The 16,951-nt window shown below is 48.8% G+C and overlaps 1 protein-coding gene across 2 annotated transcripts in view; it reads right to left on the bottom strand.

Moving 5' to 3' along the window:
* The window catches only part of Cacna1s (calcium voltage-gated channel subunit alpha1 S), a 66,562-nt gene that overhangs the window by 47,303 nt on the left and 2,308 nt on the right, over positions 1 to 16,951 (bottom strand). For both annotated transcript variants that reach the window (XM_076941266.1, XM_034512989.2), the window contains exons 3-5: positions 3,335 to 3,474; positions 1,615 to 1,757; positions 1,331 to 1,483 (exon numbers count right to left, since the gene is read on the bottom strand). In XM_076941266.1, the coding sequence (XP_076797381.1) occupies positions 1,331 to 1,483; positions 1,615 to 1,757; positions 3,335 to 3,474 (436 nt within the window). The remainder of the gene's footprint in view (positions 1 to 1,330; positions 1,484 to 1,614; positions 1,758 to 3,334; positions 3,475 to 16,951) is intronic.

Genomic DNA, 16,951 nt, shown 5'->3' with positions numbered 1-16,951 from the left:
CCTCAAAGTTGTCCCAGAGCTCAAGCTAGATGGTCCCTGCCATCTGCCTAACAGGGCTGGTTATAGGATATGGAAAGTCAGGGCAACGAAAGATGCCAGTGTTAGGTACGGGGTGTGGACTGTGGCAGAGGCTCCTGTGGGAAAGAACTGGGAAGCTGCCTGTTGAAGCCATGTCAGAGTCCACTCTTAGAAGCTAGGTTTGGCCCTGCATTGACAGACTCTTGCCCATGGGATTGGGGAAGCAAGCAGCCTCTCCCCAAGAGGCAGTGTGCACAGGGGCTGCTCTGGTCACTCCCATGCCTGAGGCAGACAGTAAACCCAACCTCTGTCTGTGTCATCCTCTCTACATTGAAGACCCTGGAGCAGGCCACACTCAGAAGTTTCCAGGAATTCGTCCATAAAGTAGCAAGACTCAGAGCAAGAGCCAGAAAGCCTTCTGAGTCATCTGCCTCCTCAAAACTGTCTTCATAGCAATGCTAAGATGTTACTGGACGTTTGACTTGCCAGTCTCGCAATGGAGAGTGGAGCTGTCCAGCAGTCACATGACATGTGGTGTAGCAACAGCCTCCTGCAGAGCAGGTGTGAGCTCCAGCCCACTTGTTTAAAGCCAGGTATTGAAGAGCCTTACCAAAAACATCACACAGTGCCATTCTTCTCACTAAGGGGATCTTGTTTTGGAGAATGCCACCGTTTTGACAAAAATACACCCCTGTGTTATGTCGGCAGGTCATTGCTGCTCTTAGAAATGAATGGATGTCGTTATCTTTGGTCCAGTTTCCATATGACTATCGGACCTATACAGACTATGATCTCCCAGTGTCTTCGTTGCCATGTGAGGATGTGAAGGGGTCCTAAAGCCAGAAAGGTAAGAACTGCCACTTTAGGAAGATCTCCTAGGACTCTATGTGGGCTCCAGTGAGGGCTGCTTATGACACCCACAGAGTGTCCCTTCTGCGCATCATTCGGTACATACCCTACAGGCCTGATTTAGGAGACAGTTCTGATCAAAGTAAACTATGGCCACAAGGAAAGTATGAAGAGAAATCCAGGCTCATCCCAGGCCTATGCTTCAATCCACACCTGACCCAGGGAGCCTGGAACATACTGGATTGTATAGGTGGGGTGGAGCAAGCTGAGGCCAAAGCCTGCCTCTCATCCCTGATCCGGGTGGAGCTGTCTTTACTTCCACTCTCACGAGTCCAGGAGATGTTTCCAAGGTGTATTGGTGTCAAGGGAACTGGCTTTGACCCTGGGCTTCTTTACTAGCTGTGGTGGCCCCATTCAGAGTTGAACTGGAACCTCTACCCCTCCACCACCCTACATAGCTCACCTGTCCCGATGAAGTAGCAAGTCTTGTGCATCTTGCCCTTGAAAAGCTCCAGCCCAATGATGGCATAGATGATGACCATGAAGAGGACTAGCAGGGCAATGTGGAACAGGGGGAGCATGGCCTGGAAGATGGAGTTGAGGACTACCTGAAGGCCTGCGGCAAACAGCAAGGAAGGGAAAGAGTCATTTGTCTTCATTGTCTCATGGCCTTCCCTCTATAAACAGTTGGACACCCACATCAGAAGGGGCAAAGGAGGGCTTGGGGGAAGAGACACTGTCACCCACTGGGCACCCCTGACACCAGCCGCAGGGGTCTGAGCACGCGGAAAGCTCGCAAGGCCTTCACATCCAAGCCGGCTCCTTTGCTGCTCATGGGGGCCGTGTTGGTTTGAATAATGTTAACTTGTTCCAGAATCGCAGTGAAGACCCTGGAGGGAGAAAGAGGCAGAGAAGAGGGATCAGAGGTCAGATGAGCCAGAGCCCCAGTGCGCTGAGACCTTGTATCCCACCATGTAAAGAACAAGAGAGTAGGGAGCAAGTGTAGTTCTCCCAGCTGTCAGTGTTAAAGAATTTATTCATCCCAGGTTTCTGAGGCCAAATTCAGCTTTGAGATGTTGGTGATGAATGGTGCTAATGGTGCCAAAAGGGAGGCTTCAGGTTGAGATGCAAGCAAGCCATGGGCATAGTCCCTGGCCCTAAGTCCGAGTGCATAACGGGAAGCTGCAGGATGACCCATCACTCATTTGGCGACCCAGGCGGGGACAGGGGGTGGGGGCTGGGGTGGTGGGAGGACAGAGGGAATTCTCTGCTAAGCTCTCCCTAGGACTGCCTTCCTCCTAACACTGGATGTGCTCCTCCTATTCTCTTCCTCCCCCCTTAGAGCTTCGAAACCCATTCAACTCTCTTCTAGGAACATCTCCAATGACCCCAAGTTCATTGCAGAACAATGGCGTTCTGTGAAACCATGATGCTGCTCTCTGATGCTCTATTCATCTGCATGGTTTCTGACCAGAGCACCTCACAAGGACCATGCTGAGAATACTTCAGTTTTCCGTTTTCCCTTCTGTGGTGAGAGGAGCACTGAGGGACCAGCAGATAAATGATGTCATTTGGGCTGAAGGATAGTGAAGTTAATGGTTAACTGAGCCGCCTTTGGAGCCAAGGATGCTTCAATCTGCATCCTGGTCACTGTGTGACATTGGGCAAATTGCTCACTTCTCTTTATCTTAGTCTCTCCAACCATGGAATGGAGGAAATGGAAGATGTCAAAGAATGTTATTTGTAAAACACATAGTAAGTCCCCAATACATACGGCTGTTATAATTAGGTATTGATTAATAAAATGAGAATATCGTAGGCTACCAAAAATTCATTTACTGAAATTCTGACACCCAGTAACTCAGAACGTAACCCTGGACATAGGGCTATTAAAATGAGATTATCAAGGTAGGCTGTAATCTGATTTACTGGGTATGCTTTTTCTAAGGGGAAATTTGGATGTACAAAGAGACACAAGGGTGCATGCTCATAGACAGACCACATAAAGACACAGTGAGAAGGTGGCCACGTACAGCCAAGGGGAGAGACTTGGGGACATCAGGCCTGCCGATACTAGATCTTTAACTTTTGGACACCTGCAACAAATCCCCATTGTGTAAGCCTCCAGCCTGCAGAGTCTGATGGCCATCCTAGTTCACTACCACAGGCTACTATATGTTCTTATTTGTGTATATAGTCTAGGTCTGTGGAAGCAATGTACAAGTGACAAAGGTGACCACTGGAGCCACTCACATGTCCTCTTGCATGTGGGAGGGGGAAGATGAGGGAACTTATGGTGTCTGGGTGGTGATGCGGTTTGTGACCTGCAGGCAGGTATTGGGGTCACTGGGTCATTTCCCACCAAGGGCCACACTCCAGGATAGTTAGCACGGCACTGAGGTCTCATCTTGCCTCTGGGCTACTGGTAGCCTCAGGGAGGTGACTCTGGCTCCCCACCAGCTCTTACCCCAGAAAGACAATGATGAAGTCCAGAACATTCCAGCCACTGCGCAGGTAAGCATCCTGATGGAATAGGAAGCCGTAGGCTATAATCTTCATGGCGGCCTCAATGGAGAAGACGATGAGGAAGAAGTACTCCAGTTTCTCCTGGAGGGGAGCAGGTGGTGGCAAACGTGGTCACACTCTCCCCTGCGCACTCCCAGCACCCTCTGCTCTAGCCTTGATCTGCCCTCCAGCCACCATCTTCTGCCACTCCTAGATGCTCCCCCTCCCTGACAGCTCCCTACTTTCTCTAACAATTCACCCATAAGCTGTCTCCTTAACGAGGTCTTCCCTGGCAACCAAGTCAGTTTACATTACTTCCAACCTTTCAGCTCTTCTTCCAAGCTTCGCATTGTCTTAACATCTGGCTTAAGTGCCATGTATAAACCTTTATTGTGTTCTTTAATTCTTTTCTCACCAGAATATAAACTCCACAACAGGGTGGGATTGCTGGCCATTCTCCCCCCCCGCCCCCCGCTTCCCAGCTTCCAGGGTCTTGATCTGGATGAATGAATGGATGACCCTGTGCTAGCTAGTTTTCTGCCAATGTGACACAAGCTAGAATCATCTGGGGGAAGGGACTCTCAATTAAAAAAATGCCTGACAGTCTGGCCAGTCTTATTAGGCATTTTCTTGACGAATGTGGGAGGACCCAGTCCAGTGTGGGTGACGCCAGCTGTGACCAGGTGGGGCTGAGATGTGTAAGATCTCATGGTGGAGCAAGCCAAGAAACAGTGTTCCTCCATGGCTTCCTGGCTCCAGGATCCCACTCTAAGCTCCTTCATTGACTTCAGTGGTGGAGAGCGACCTGACAGTTGTAAGATGAAGGAGAAACCCTTTCTTCTCCAAGTCCCTTTGCGGGGCAGTGTTTCCTCACAGCAATAGAAACCCCCGACTAAAACAGAACCCAGGTGGCTTCCAGTGTGGACATTCCCCTCTCCTGCCACCCAATGGACTAACGATAGAAAGAAGGGTGGACTTAGCACCCCAAATGACCCTCTCTTGATAATCAGGGTCCTTTGCTCTGGTTTATTTCCCTGGCATCTCCCTTTTCACACCCACTACAGCTGTCTCCAGGCAGCTACATCCAGGCAGGGCGATGAGAAAATGGAGTGCCCTGTTTAAGAGGGTGCCCTGTTGGTGAGGGGCCAAGGTTTCAGCCTCACCCTGAAGATGGCCTTGCTGAGTCCTCCATACCCTGCTCTGTAGCCTGATCCTCTGGGTCACCCTGGGCCTGTCACCCAGGTCACCCTTTCCCTACTCAGGGCCCAGGCAAGAGCTATTTCTAACTGAGAAAACAGTTCCCTCCTGGCTGGGCTCCAGGCTGAAATGGCTTTTCTTGCAGTCATCTGCATCCAATAGCCCTGGTTCTCCAGGCTCCTCACACAGTCCTAGCCTCCTACAGAGTGTCAGGGCTGTACACTTGCAGCAGGTGGTTTAACTGGTGCTGGTGCATAGAAAGTTGTTTTTAGCAAGAAGGGGTCTGTACCCACCCACAGCTCACTAACCCTATTACCACCATCCACCAGTACCCGTTCACAGTCGAGCACCTCAGGACTAGGGAGGGCCTCTCCAGGACCCCTTTTATTAACAATTCATGCTTCTCAATTGTGGGCACAGCCAGATGGGGAACCTGGCCACCCCAAAAATGACTTGGAAGAAGTGGAAGGAGAAACAGAAGTGTATGTGAGCTAGACCTGTTTTTTTTTTTTTTTAAATCTTGTCCCCAACTGCTCTTCAGTTTGTAATATCAAAGCTTTCTCCTTCCAAAAATATAGTTTACAATTGAAAGGCACCTTCATTCCATTCCATTAACAGGGTTGTTGCTAGGACCCACGTTGAGCATCATAGGGTAGGGGGATTGGGAGACAAATCTTGCCTCTACACAAGAGAGCTGCCAGGGGCCGTCTGTATGTCATTCCTACTGAGGGGAATGGGATGAAGATGTTGTGGAGGGTCTCCTAGCAATCAGCTGGGTGCTCTTCTCTCTCTGTGTTAAGCATCCAAGAATCAGGCCCATCTCTCAGAGGGAGGGAAGTTAAGTCAGTGTGTAAATTTTTAGGCTGATTCAACCCCCAAGGGACAGACAGGAGAAGTTTTGTTGAGGGAAGGGAAAACAGGACTCAAAATAGTTGTGGCGCTCATACGCTGGGCGGCTAGCCACGTATACCAGAGAGCTGCCTGCACCTGCTCCTGTCTGTCTGTCTATCTCTTGGCCACAGAGCAAGCTTGTAGGGACCGTGGGCCTCAGGTGGGAGTCAGTTGGGATTCATAGCTCACCAGCTCCAAGACCCAACTCTCTCTGTTTATCACTCAGTAACCTAATCCTGGAGTGCACACAACATGTGTATACACAACATGTGTACACACAACATGACCCTTGCTCTATAGACATGGACCAGGGGTATTTCCATTCTTGCTCCATAGGGGCAGTGTTATCAGTGTTACATTGTGGTGGCCCCACACCTCTCTGGAGGCCCACAGAGAACAAGGGCTATTCACTCCCTGGGTATTTATTATTAAGCTTGAGACTAAACCCCTGGGCACGGACTGGCTGGCATCTTGTAATCAAAGTCATAGTCTCTCCAAAGCATTTCCATCACTGTGTGTGGGAGAGCCTGCTGTCAATCATGGAAGGCAGGAGACACATGGTGTACATTCTCACTGGCTCTTTCTTTACTACAGGAACCTCAGTTTCCTTGTGGGTAAAACGGAGCTAATTCAGTGCTTAAGAGCACTGACTGTTCTTCCAGAGGACCCCAGTTCAGTACCTAGCACCCACATGGTGGCTTATGATAACTCCAGTTCCAGGGGATCCAATGCCGTCTTCTGGCCTCAGTGGGCGCTGTACACACATATATACATGTAGGTTAAACACTCATACATGTAAAATAAAATAAATAATTTTTAAAATTGACCTAATTGACCCCCACACCTCCAAGAGCTGTCCTGAGAATTAAATGGCATCCTGTAAAGGGGGAGTGTCCCACAGTTCAGTGGGTCACAGGTCTTCTACACGCCTTTGAGGAGGGGTCTTTCTGTTCCCACCATGCCATCCACGGTCTTTTCTAGGTCTTCACAGAGCTGCTGGGTGGGGCTACATCAGTGACTGGCACATTAGGGCATGGTTCTATTCAATCAGGAACTCAACATGTTTGAGTCTGAACCTCTCTTCCCCCTTGAACCGGCCTTCCTTCTAAGTCCTGGCCTTGGCCAATAGTGTTCATTTACTCAAGGCAGGGGTCTTTCTGGCCTTGGGTCCCACTGGATCCAGACATTTCTGTTGCTCCTGCCTGATTCATCCATTTCATCTCCATTGGAGCTGCTCCTGTCTGTGGAGCTCACACTCCCTGATCTGCTCACACTCCTTGATCTGCTCACACTCCCTGGTCTGCTCACACTCCCTGGTCTGCTCACACTCCCTGATCTGCAGTCACTTGCTCCCTTCCGTGCTCCCTGCGCCCCTAGACCTGCTCTACCCTGGCCACTTCAGCGACTCCTACAGCGATGTAGTTTATCAGGTAAAACCATAGAGTAGGTGGTCCCTTACAAAATGACCCCTTTGACCTTGACTGCTGGCCTCACTGTTGTCCCACAGGACCCTGGCCTGCCAAGCGGGATGATTTTCAGCTTCTCTGTATAACTTAGATTCTGAGCCTTCGCTTACCTATGTCGTATGATTTCTCTGACTGCATCCCAGGAGAATCTGCCTGGGGTGTCCTGTGACTGTGTTTGCTTTCCAGTACCTCTGCTGAATTGCAGCCTCCTAGGGGCCATGTCATCTTCCTCTGTGTACTGACTTTAGGAGGTCCAGTGGTTTTGGCCCCAAGAACAGGTGAGAGGGAACATTGCCCATTAGGAACAGGAGTTGAGTAAGATGCTAGGGGTCCCTCATAAGAGGGCTTCTCAGAGTGAGTTTTAGGAACTGGGAAAGGCAGGATTTGAAATTACATACTCGTACTGGCTGCTGGGGCTAGCACCCCCGACCCCATACCTAGTTGAAAGAAGTTTGGGCTCAGGGCTTAGACCCTTGCCGTTCCCTCTTCCTGAAATGCTGCTCCTGGGGCTCATTGTCTTCTTTCTTTCTGGCCCCAGCTTATGATTGATTCCCTTTTGGGTGACCATCCCTACTTCCTAGCTCCTATCTGATGACATCACTTTGGTTTTGTTTTTTTTTTTTTTTTTTTTTTTTTTGTTTTGTTTTTTAGCAGACTTCAAAACTTAATTTGCCAGCTATGTGTATATTCACTACGATCCCCTGATGTAAATATAGGACTGTTTGCTCAGTTTCCTGTGGTGTCACCTGCATCTGGAAAGGTGCCTGCTATGTGTGTTTTTGGACAGTATCAGGACCTTCTGCCTAAGAGACAAAGTATGGGCTCGAGTGGGCCTGCAGATGGCTGCTACCACTGAGGCAGGATGAGATCAATAGGCTTTGAGGAAGCTTTTGAAAAGCCCACAATGCTCAGCTTCTAAGTACAAGCAGATGTCAACTGTGGATTTTCAAGCACACAGCAAGACTCATGTGGCACAAGTGAAGTGACATCACACAGCAGAGCAGATTGGAAGTTATAAGCAACAAACAGACTAGGAAAGATAATCTTTGATTCTGGGTCAGACTCTTTGCCTTTCTAAGCTCTTGGGAAGACTAGGAAGCTAGAAACCCAGATGTCTCCACCTAAAAAGGCCTTCATCACCAGGGACCAATGGCAAGAGAGGCCTCTAATGGAGCTTTCGGGGCTGCACTTGCTGTGTAAATCTGAGCACAGGCCTTACATCTGTGCCATGTTTTGCTAGAGCCAGGCATTCCCAACGTCCTGGGCTGGATGCACGTCATTTGCACTGCCTCTATCTTCGTCACCCAGTGACTCCCACCCATGCATGCCTGGGGCTTTGAGGGAAGATGATGGCAGCCAGCCAGACGTCTCTGCAAATGGACTTGCCCAGTATAGTCTGCCTGTGTGGGCCACAGGGCCAGCTGTCCCCATCTCTCCTTCTCTTGCTTCTACCTGAAGCACCATGGTCTGGTCTGCACTCCTGTCTGAGGGTTTTCTGTGTCCCTCTTGAAGGGCTCTGGAGCTGACAGAGTTCTCTGAAAGAACTCCAGTGGAGCTTCCAGAGAGATGCTAAGATGTAAGAGGTGTGGAGGGCTCCTTCCTCAGGTAGCAGACATAGGATCTGCACAAACACAGAGCTCACAGGAGCCAGAGGTGCTAGACTCACAGGGTTCACTCGCTGGGGCCTGTTTGCTTCAGGGAGGCCAAAGAAATCATTTCACAAGAATTTAGTGCCAGGTAGAACTTAGGCTGAGGGTGCAGCAGGGGACAGCTGGGAGTCCCCACACATTTCTTTCTACCTGGGTTCTCCAAGCAGGTACTTGGGGGCAGGCCTGATGGGGACAACACAAGACATTTCTATAATAGTAATGGCTGCCTGATTCTTGGCTTCACCCACTTTCTTGCTTCTGGGAGTAGACATCAGGGGTGGCCTACTTATTGTTGGAGAAGTCTGTGGCATGGTACCATGCATTTGTCTCTTACAGCTCGAGATTCACCCCAGGATGAGAGGTCCATAGGGTGGGGTTCACAATGGCAAAGGTCTAAAGGCCCCAGAAAGTGGGGTCCATTCAGTTTTGCTCTGGTTCTTGCCCCAATAAAACTACAAAATGTCCATGACTTCTGTGACCTTAGCACTGGAAAAGGCACAACTCAGAACAGGTCAGGGGGTCACAATCATCAAGAACAAGTGCTTTCTGTACTCCTGGCTCAGGGGCCAGGGGACATGGAGTGGCTTCAGAACTCAAATGGAGGTTCCCTGAGCTCACAGGGAAACGAAACAGTGTGAACTGGGGCTGGGTCCTGATGAAGTCACCATATTTCCTGTTTCCTATATGAGAGAAGCAAGATATATTCTTGCTAAACACCCCCCCCCCACAAGGAAGAAGAGAGGCAAAGAGAATTTCTTCTGAGGGCCTGGGCTCTTGCCTCCCCCTGTCCTTTGCCAACAGTTCTCTGGTGAGCCAGCCTGCTGGGCTGCTGCTCAGCTGCCCTGTCCACTAATATCTGGTCCTGGAATCTCCCTGACCCCTTATTCTGGAGGCTATGGACAAAGACCAGTTGAGAAATGATGGAAGTTGCTATATTTATCCGGATGAACCCTTGCTCAAACAGCCCTGACCTGGATGGGTCACTTGTGTCAGTCTAGCTGGGGGGAGGGGTCTTCATTCTAATCCACACTAGCTTCTTTAGGTCAAGTGGGGAAACATGTCGAGACCATGTAGCTATGGAGACAGGGCTGAGTGACAGGAGGGGAAGTGGGGAAAGACCTAACCTAGAAGGGCTGGGGACAGGACTGACTTGGGTGATAAAGAGAATAACAACGGTTAAGCAGCACTCACATGCCAGGACCTGTTCTAGACACACACACACACACACACACACACACACACACACACACACACACACACACACACACACAGAGTGAGCGCCCTCTTACTGCACATGAGTAAAAGCCAAAGAAGAGAGGGGATGAACTCCTTTCTAGAATCCCACAGCCAAGTGGCAGAGCTGAAACATGTGTCCGGAGAGTCTAAGTAGGGACCCCACAGTCTCAACCACTGTGCTGCAGTGGAGAGGGAGAGTTATCCACCTGCATTTGTTGGATCCAGTCCATAATTGTACATTGTCCCTGCAGGCCTGGGCACAGTATGACTTTGGCTATGAGCTATCACTTCTGGAAGGGCAGAAGAGGGAAGGAATGAACACATTGCATAATACCTATGTGCCAGGCTGTGTGTGAGGTCACTTCACAGAGACCTAACAGCTCTGAAAGGGGAGGTACCAGCCCTTGCTCACAGGAGGGGCAATGGAGACAGTTCAGAGACATGCTAACAACAGTGCAGGCTTGTCTGACTTGAAAGCTCTTTAGTTTCCCCTAATGTTCCCGAAAGGTCGCAGAGTGTGGCACATACCAGGGACTCTCCCAAGGCTTTATTGTTCAGCCCATCTGGTGTGCTGGTGGGAGGGAGACAGATTGGGCAGGGAACTGAGTGTCCAGAAAGGGACCTGAGCCCTTACCATGGAGAGAGGGTAAGCTCTGGGGTGGGGCAAAGGCCAGGAATCTGTTTTATTTTCACTGTTCCTTATAGGGCACTCTCTTGTACATCAACATTAAGAGCTTAATGTTGAAGGTCCCTCTGTTCCTCAGAGTGGGTGACCCAGCCAAGTAACCTGGTCACTAGATCTCTAGATTGTTCTAGAACAACCTGGTTTGGAACCTCTGAAAGCAAGGCCAGAGCAGAGCCCTGCTGGAGGCCCAGCTTCCCCAGATGGTAAAGCAGAGTGGGCCACTGGTTGCAAGTATCAGCAGGACATTCTGCACCCTATAAAAAGACAAATACCCTGGCTGCCAGAGGCTTAGCTTCCAGCCTGTGGAGGACGCTGGGTGGCAACCTGAACCCCAGGAATGTGGCAGAGGCCTGGAGTGTCCTATGATGGTGTAGGGTTGGCTGCTCTGGAGCTGAGAAGGTGGCATTCTGGACTGAATGGGTGGCAGTCTGGAGAGTAACTCACAGTGTCCCTGTAGGAGGCGAAATCTCCTACGGCTGTTAGGAAAAAACATCCAGAACTGAGAAGCATGGTGCAAGACCATTGTAATGTCAAGGTGGAATCTTACTAATTTTTAACATTGATTATTTTGTTTGTTTGCTTAGTGAGTTAGCTAGTTAGTTATTGGATTATTTGTTTGTTTGTTTAGTTAGTTATTAGAAGAGGGTGAGTGTGCTATTGTATTAGTGTAGAGGCCAGAGGACAACTTGTGGGAACTGATTCTCTCCTTTCACCGTGTGGGGTCCTGGACATCTGACTTGGGGCATCAGGCCTGGCAGCAGGCACCCCTACCCACTGAGCCATCTGGCCAGACCTACAATGGAATATTTTATAAGTTATTTAACTGTCTAAGGCAGGGTCTTTCAATATCAGCCTTAACTGACAGTGAGGTCAGATCCCTATGGCTGTCCTGTACCATGTTTACATGTTTATATGTGTACATGTGTACTGGGATGTCCCGTACCATGTGTACATGTGTACTGGTACATGCGTCTGTTCCTCTACTCCACGGTTCTAGACATTGCAAATGTCCCTTGATGGGCAAAAACTCCTTTTGTTGCTCCTTTGGAAACCACTGCCTTGAGGGGCATTCCCGTGTTTCGTTCTCACTACTGGGTCCTATAGAGATGGGCTATGTAGAGACATAGCCCCCAGAGTAAGCTTTCTTGCCCATAAGCTGTTTATTTGCCACTTGTCCTATTGTGTCCTTTCTCCGCTGTCATTATCCCTCTTCCTCCAGTTCTCTGTGAACCAGCCTCGCCCTCCTGCTCGTTCTCATGAGTGGGCTCATCCCTGACACATGCATGCTCTGTCTTAATCAGTTACAGCTCACTCTGTGAACGTCATACTTTGACTCAGGATTGCTTTGAAAGATTATAGCAAAAGCAATCTGTTTATAATTGGTAATTAGGAACTCTGATCAGCATGGACGGTTCTCATGGGTCCCCTAAGGTCGGCCAAAACTACAGCCATGCCCCCCCCCCGAGAAAGTGCTTTTGAATTCAGGTCAGGAGCAGCCCCCTTTCAAAACTTGGGTTTGGGGCAAGATTGGAGAGTTTGGGGCTGCACCAGCCAAAGCCCCCATCGCCATGCTGTGCCGAGATACAGCAAGGTTCTCTCCTGGATAAGTCAGTCCTGGAGGCTAGACAAGACACTCCGAGCATCTTCTCTGGCCTGAGTAACAGGTTCATAGTCCAGAGAAGCAGGATTACAGTGAGAGACCAGAGCTCTGATTGCTTCCTCCCCTGTCCTCTCTCTTCTAGTGCTGACTGGTCTGCAAAGGGCACAGGCATGGTCTGGAGCCAGCTGGGCCAGGCAATGATTTAGCCTCTTTGCATCTACCAGAGGTGATGCTGACTGGGAAACATATGAACTATACTGTATAGAATGGAGCCTTTTGCGAACATTCAGTGTTACCCATGAGGATGTCTGAGCAGACACACTGGATAGATGGAGCCCTCCACAACAATGTTTCTGTTGCTCATGGTGATGGGGAACCAGGAAGGCTGGTGGGACACACTGGGGCCTCAAAGAGAGATGAAGGGTTAAAGCAAACAGGCACAGACAGTGGGTTGGATGAAGAGGAATTTATTTCCTCCCATTTCCGGGGATCGATCCTAGGACCTTATGGATACTGGACAAGCATATTGTCATTTCCTCAATGAAAGGAAGGATTTTTTTTATCCGACATAATCATTTGGCACATCCACTAGGGATTGTATTCCTGGATTCTAGAATAACCTAAGGACCTAGTGACCAGGGCCTGCCTGGCTGGGTCACCCATTCTGAGGAACACGGAGTCCCTCATCATGAAGGTTTTTATGTTGATGTACAAGGTACTACAGCCTAGATCTTCATTCACACAGAAACCTCTCTCAAGTATGCCAGGTTGTTCCACCACAAACAAAGATACTGAGAAAACGTGGGGATCATGCAATATGTCCAAGAACACATCTCCATGAAGGGACTAGGACCCAAGAGTATCCATTCTAGTCCAGATCCATTGCCCTAACCACTGCTCCTCTAATGTGACTGATCTTAGAACCCACATCTCCATCCATCACTGGACCATAAGGCTTTCCAGAACACAATACCAACAGTCTGGTCCTCATCTTGCTACCCCTTTGACCTATTGCGTATTCCCATAACTCCTTGCCCTATCTGGGCCTCAGTTTCCTCTTCTGTTTGGGAAGGACCTGTGGCTTCCCTACTGTACAATAGGCAGAACCAGAAGGGTACCCCAGGTCTGAATACAGGTCTGGTGCTCTCATGGACTGCTAGAAAAGAGAGAATGGGAAAGGATTTTGAGGGGACTGAGCTCATCCCCTCAGTCAAGTGCCAGGGCACTCAATCATAGTCATGGTCCAACACTCAGACTTGGCTTGTGCAGGGCACTGACAGAAAGCCATTTTTGCTTGCTCCACATCCTAGCTGGTCTGGCACATGCCACAGCAGGAGACCTTTGTCACTAACTACTCTGCCCTGCAGAACCAATTATCCAAGCTGTAGACACAGGTACCTGTAACCCAAATGATTCATTATGAACTTACCTTACTCCCCAAGCTGCCTTTCTAAGTGACACTACCACCTGTCTGTCCCCTGCTCTGAACCCCTAGCGCCATGTTTGCCTTCCCCGAGCTCTGTCTCTACAGCCCCTTTCAGTTAGTCATCTTCAGTAGTCAGCAAGTGCCATCCAGCACACTTCATAAATCTTTCTCAAGGCACCCTCCTATCTGTCTCCATCCCCAGGGCCTGTTTCAGTTCCTGCAGGGGGAGCGTTGTGTGCCTTTCCTGGATCCCATTCCACCCCATGTGGGGGCCTGAAAAGCTTTTAAAAATATCGCCCTGATGGGGTGGAGAGATGGCTCAGTGGTTAACAGCACTAGCTGCTCTTCTAGAAGACCTGACTGCTTACAACCGTTTCCATATGGAATAAGAATAAATACATCTTAAAAATGCAAAACCCCTTTGCTCATGTAGCTCCTTATCCCAAACAAACCCTCTTTCTGAGGAACTTTCCTATAGTACCATGAAAGCATACTCCCACCGCACCCTCTCATCCCTCACCAAGCAGCTGAGGTATCACTGGGAGTGGGAACAGGGATTGGGACTCCATTCATATAAAAATGAAAGATTTTTTTTCCCCAAAAGTAGGAAATCCCCACTCATAAAGGTGCTCAAAACAGAATCTATTTATCTTTTTCCACCTCATCTTTAATGGCCATGGCTATGGCATTACATGTCACTGGACTATCTATCATATGGGTAAGGTCAGACCTTCTGCTAATACCTCTTCTACCTGCCTCACCACCATCAGTCAGCATCCTGTGACCCAGTTAGATATGAGGAAGGGAGCCAGGCACTTCTCCGTACCACAAACCTGCTACTGCAAACCATGGTGAACAAGCAAAACCGAAGGGCATCTAGCCCTCTACTCCAGGAGACACTGTGTCCCTAGATGAGGGCTGCGTCTTAGACTCAGTTCTGCAGAGCTCACACTGTGTGGGCTACAACCAGACCAAGGTGGGAACATCTACAACCACACCCATCCTTCCCACTCCCAGGTTTTTTGCCAGGGAGCCCAGGGCCCCAGGAAGGGAACAATCTAAGAACTTGTGTTTAGAGTCAGAAGGTGGCAGAATTCAAGAGTTTGTGGGGGTCGAGTCTTCAAGCTGTCGGGGTCACTCTCCCAGGGGACTCTACTTACAAAACACAATTCAATGATGAAAAGAAAATTTCAATGCCATGACCCAGAGCATTCATTCCTAGGGCTGGTACAGATACGTAGCCACAAGATGCTGGTCCTGCCTGCATCCTTCAGGCCTTGGGTTAAATATTCTAACTTTTGGAGAGCCTCTCTGGCCCCAAGACTAGTTTAGATTCTCTTCCTCAGACCTCATATGTTGCTCATTTCATTTTTAAGTACACATTTAACTGGTTACATTGTAATTGTTTAATTGACTTAATTAATTGAGCTCTGTGAAGACGGGAACTGTCCTCTCAGTTCACAATGACATCTGAGGAGTATTTCCAGGCACTGAATATATATTTATAAAATTAGCAAGAAAACTAATTGAATTTCATCCTAGAGTTTCCCCTTTTAAAAGATTAAGTGTTGTAGACAACTGGAATATTGCCAACTTTCTGTAGGCTCAAAGTAACCATAAGGATAAGGGGAGAGATAAATGCTTAATTCACTTTCCTTCTGTTCTGTCCCTGTTTATTGTCCCCTTCTGAGTGTTGGGGAGATAATTATGATGAGCAAGTGATGCTGAGGAGGCCCCAGGATGCTGAGAGGACCTCAGGATGCTTAGGGGATCTCAGGAGCTGAGAGGGCCTTAGGCAGAAGTGGCCTTTGACCCAGGGTGTGGCCTCTTCTCTTGGGACTTCACAATAGAGAGTTCAGATTAGAGTACTTCCCATGTGGTTCCTGGAGTGCTGGCTTGCCAGGTGATGCTGGCCAGCTTGCCCACTTCTAGGGCACTCGCTATGTTATGTCTCTGAGCTCCAGATCTGACTGAAGCTCTGCAGCTCCAGTCCACAGACTAAAAGGAAACACCACAGTACTATTCAGTAATTTGTTTTCAAGTTGGAAGACCATATAATCACTAAGGTGTGATTTGATGTCCTTAAAAGCAGGTAGCTTCTTGCAAAAGAGTCAACTTCGTGTGTGTGTGTGTGTGTGTGTGTGTTCATGCACACACGTGTGCCCACGTGGGTATGTACATGTTCATGCGTGTGTAGGTATACATGTGTGCATATACATGTGTGTACATGCATGTGGAGGCCAGAGGGCAACCTGGGAGCTGTCCACCTTTTTTTTTTTTTTGAGCTACAGTCTCTCACTAGCAACTAGGGTTCATTGGTTCCACTGGGAAAGCTGCCCAGTGAGCCCTGGGGATCCTTCATCTCCACCTTCCCAGTGCTAGTGCACACACTACCAAAAGCATTCAGTTGCTTAACATACACATGGAATAAAAATTTGAAGTCATGAAGCACAGAGTGGGTCAAAAATTCTCCCCAAATCCATTGACAAGGGTACTGAGCTTCTTTTGCAGAAGGCCCCAGTTGCACACAGCAACATCTCAGCAGCATCTGTGGCAGCAGAGGCTGCACTGGCCCTGCCTTTGTTGAGTCCCACTCCCCTTCCATTCCTGGAACTCGGGTTATTTCCATTCCCAGCAAGCACACATTTAGCACTCAGCGTCTCCCCAATTCGGAATAGATTGCCATGGAAACCAGCCTGAGAAGAGGCAGAGATACACACTCTGGCCCTGGATATATGCAGATGGATCTCCTCTCTTCAAACTCTGTGGTTTCAGTGCAGAGAAAAGCCCTGGAGAATGGGACTTCATTGTCCTGTCCTGGTGTGTGTGTGTGTGTGTGTGTGTGTGTGTGTGTGTGTGTGTGTGTTAGTAGAAGGGTAGCTAAGGCCTCCTGGATGCTGAGCAAGTATCTTACCCTTGAGTCACACCCCCTGTCAGTTCTTTGTTTCTCAGTGGATTTCTCTATAAGTTTGCCACCCTATGAATACATCTAAGAGAAGGGCAAGATTCAGGGGCTGGAGAGATGGCTCAGTGGTTAAGAGTGAGTACTGCTCTTGCAAGGGACCTGAGTTCAGTTCCCAGCACCCACACTGGGAAGCTCATAACTGCCTTTAACTTCAGCTCCAGAGGATCCAATGGCATTTCTAACCTCTGAGGACATTATAAGTACCCACTAAGAGTTGCACAGGCATACAAAGAATAAATAAAACTATTTTTAAAATATGCATAAAAGCAAGTTCTAGAAACAGTAAGACCAGGGTATAGGCCCTGTTGGAAGCTTATACGGGTGTTACCCTGCATGATGTACCTAGACTCCAAACCTCAAGGGTTTCAGGTAGGTTTTGTTTTATTTTTATCTATCTATCTATCTATCTATCTATCTATCTATCTATCTATCTATCTATCTCTTTTCAGAGATCTAATATTATA

This window comes from Arvicanthis niloticus, chromosome 10 (assembly GCF_011762505.2).
Source record: "Arvicanthis niloticus isolate mArvNil1 chromosome 10, mArvNil1.pat.X, whole genome shotgun sequence".
NCBI lineage: Eukaryota > Metazoa > Chordata > Mammalia > Rodentia > Muridae > Arvicanthis > Arvicanthis niloticus.
Note: the sequence above shows the minus strand (reverse complement) of the source record. Positions and strands in the feature narration are given on the sequence as shown.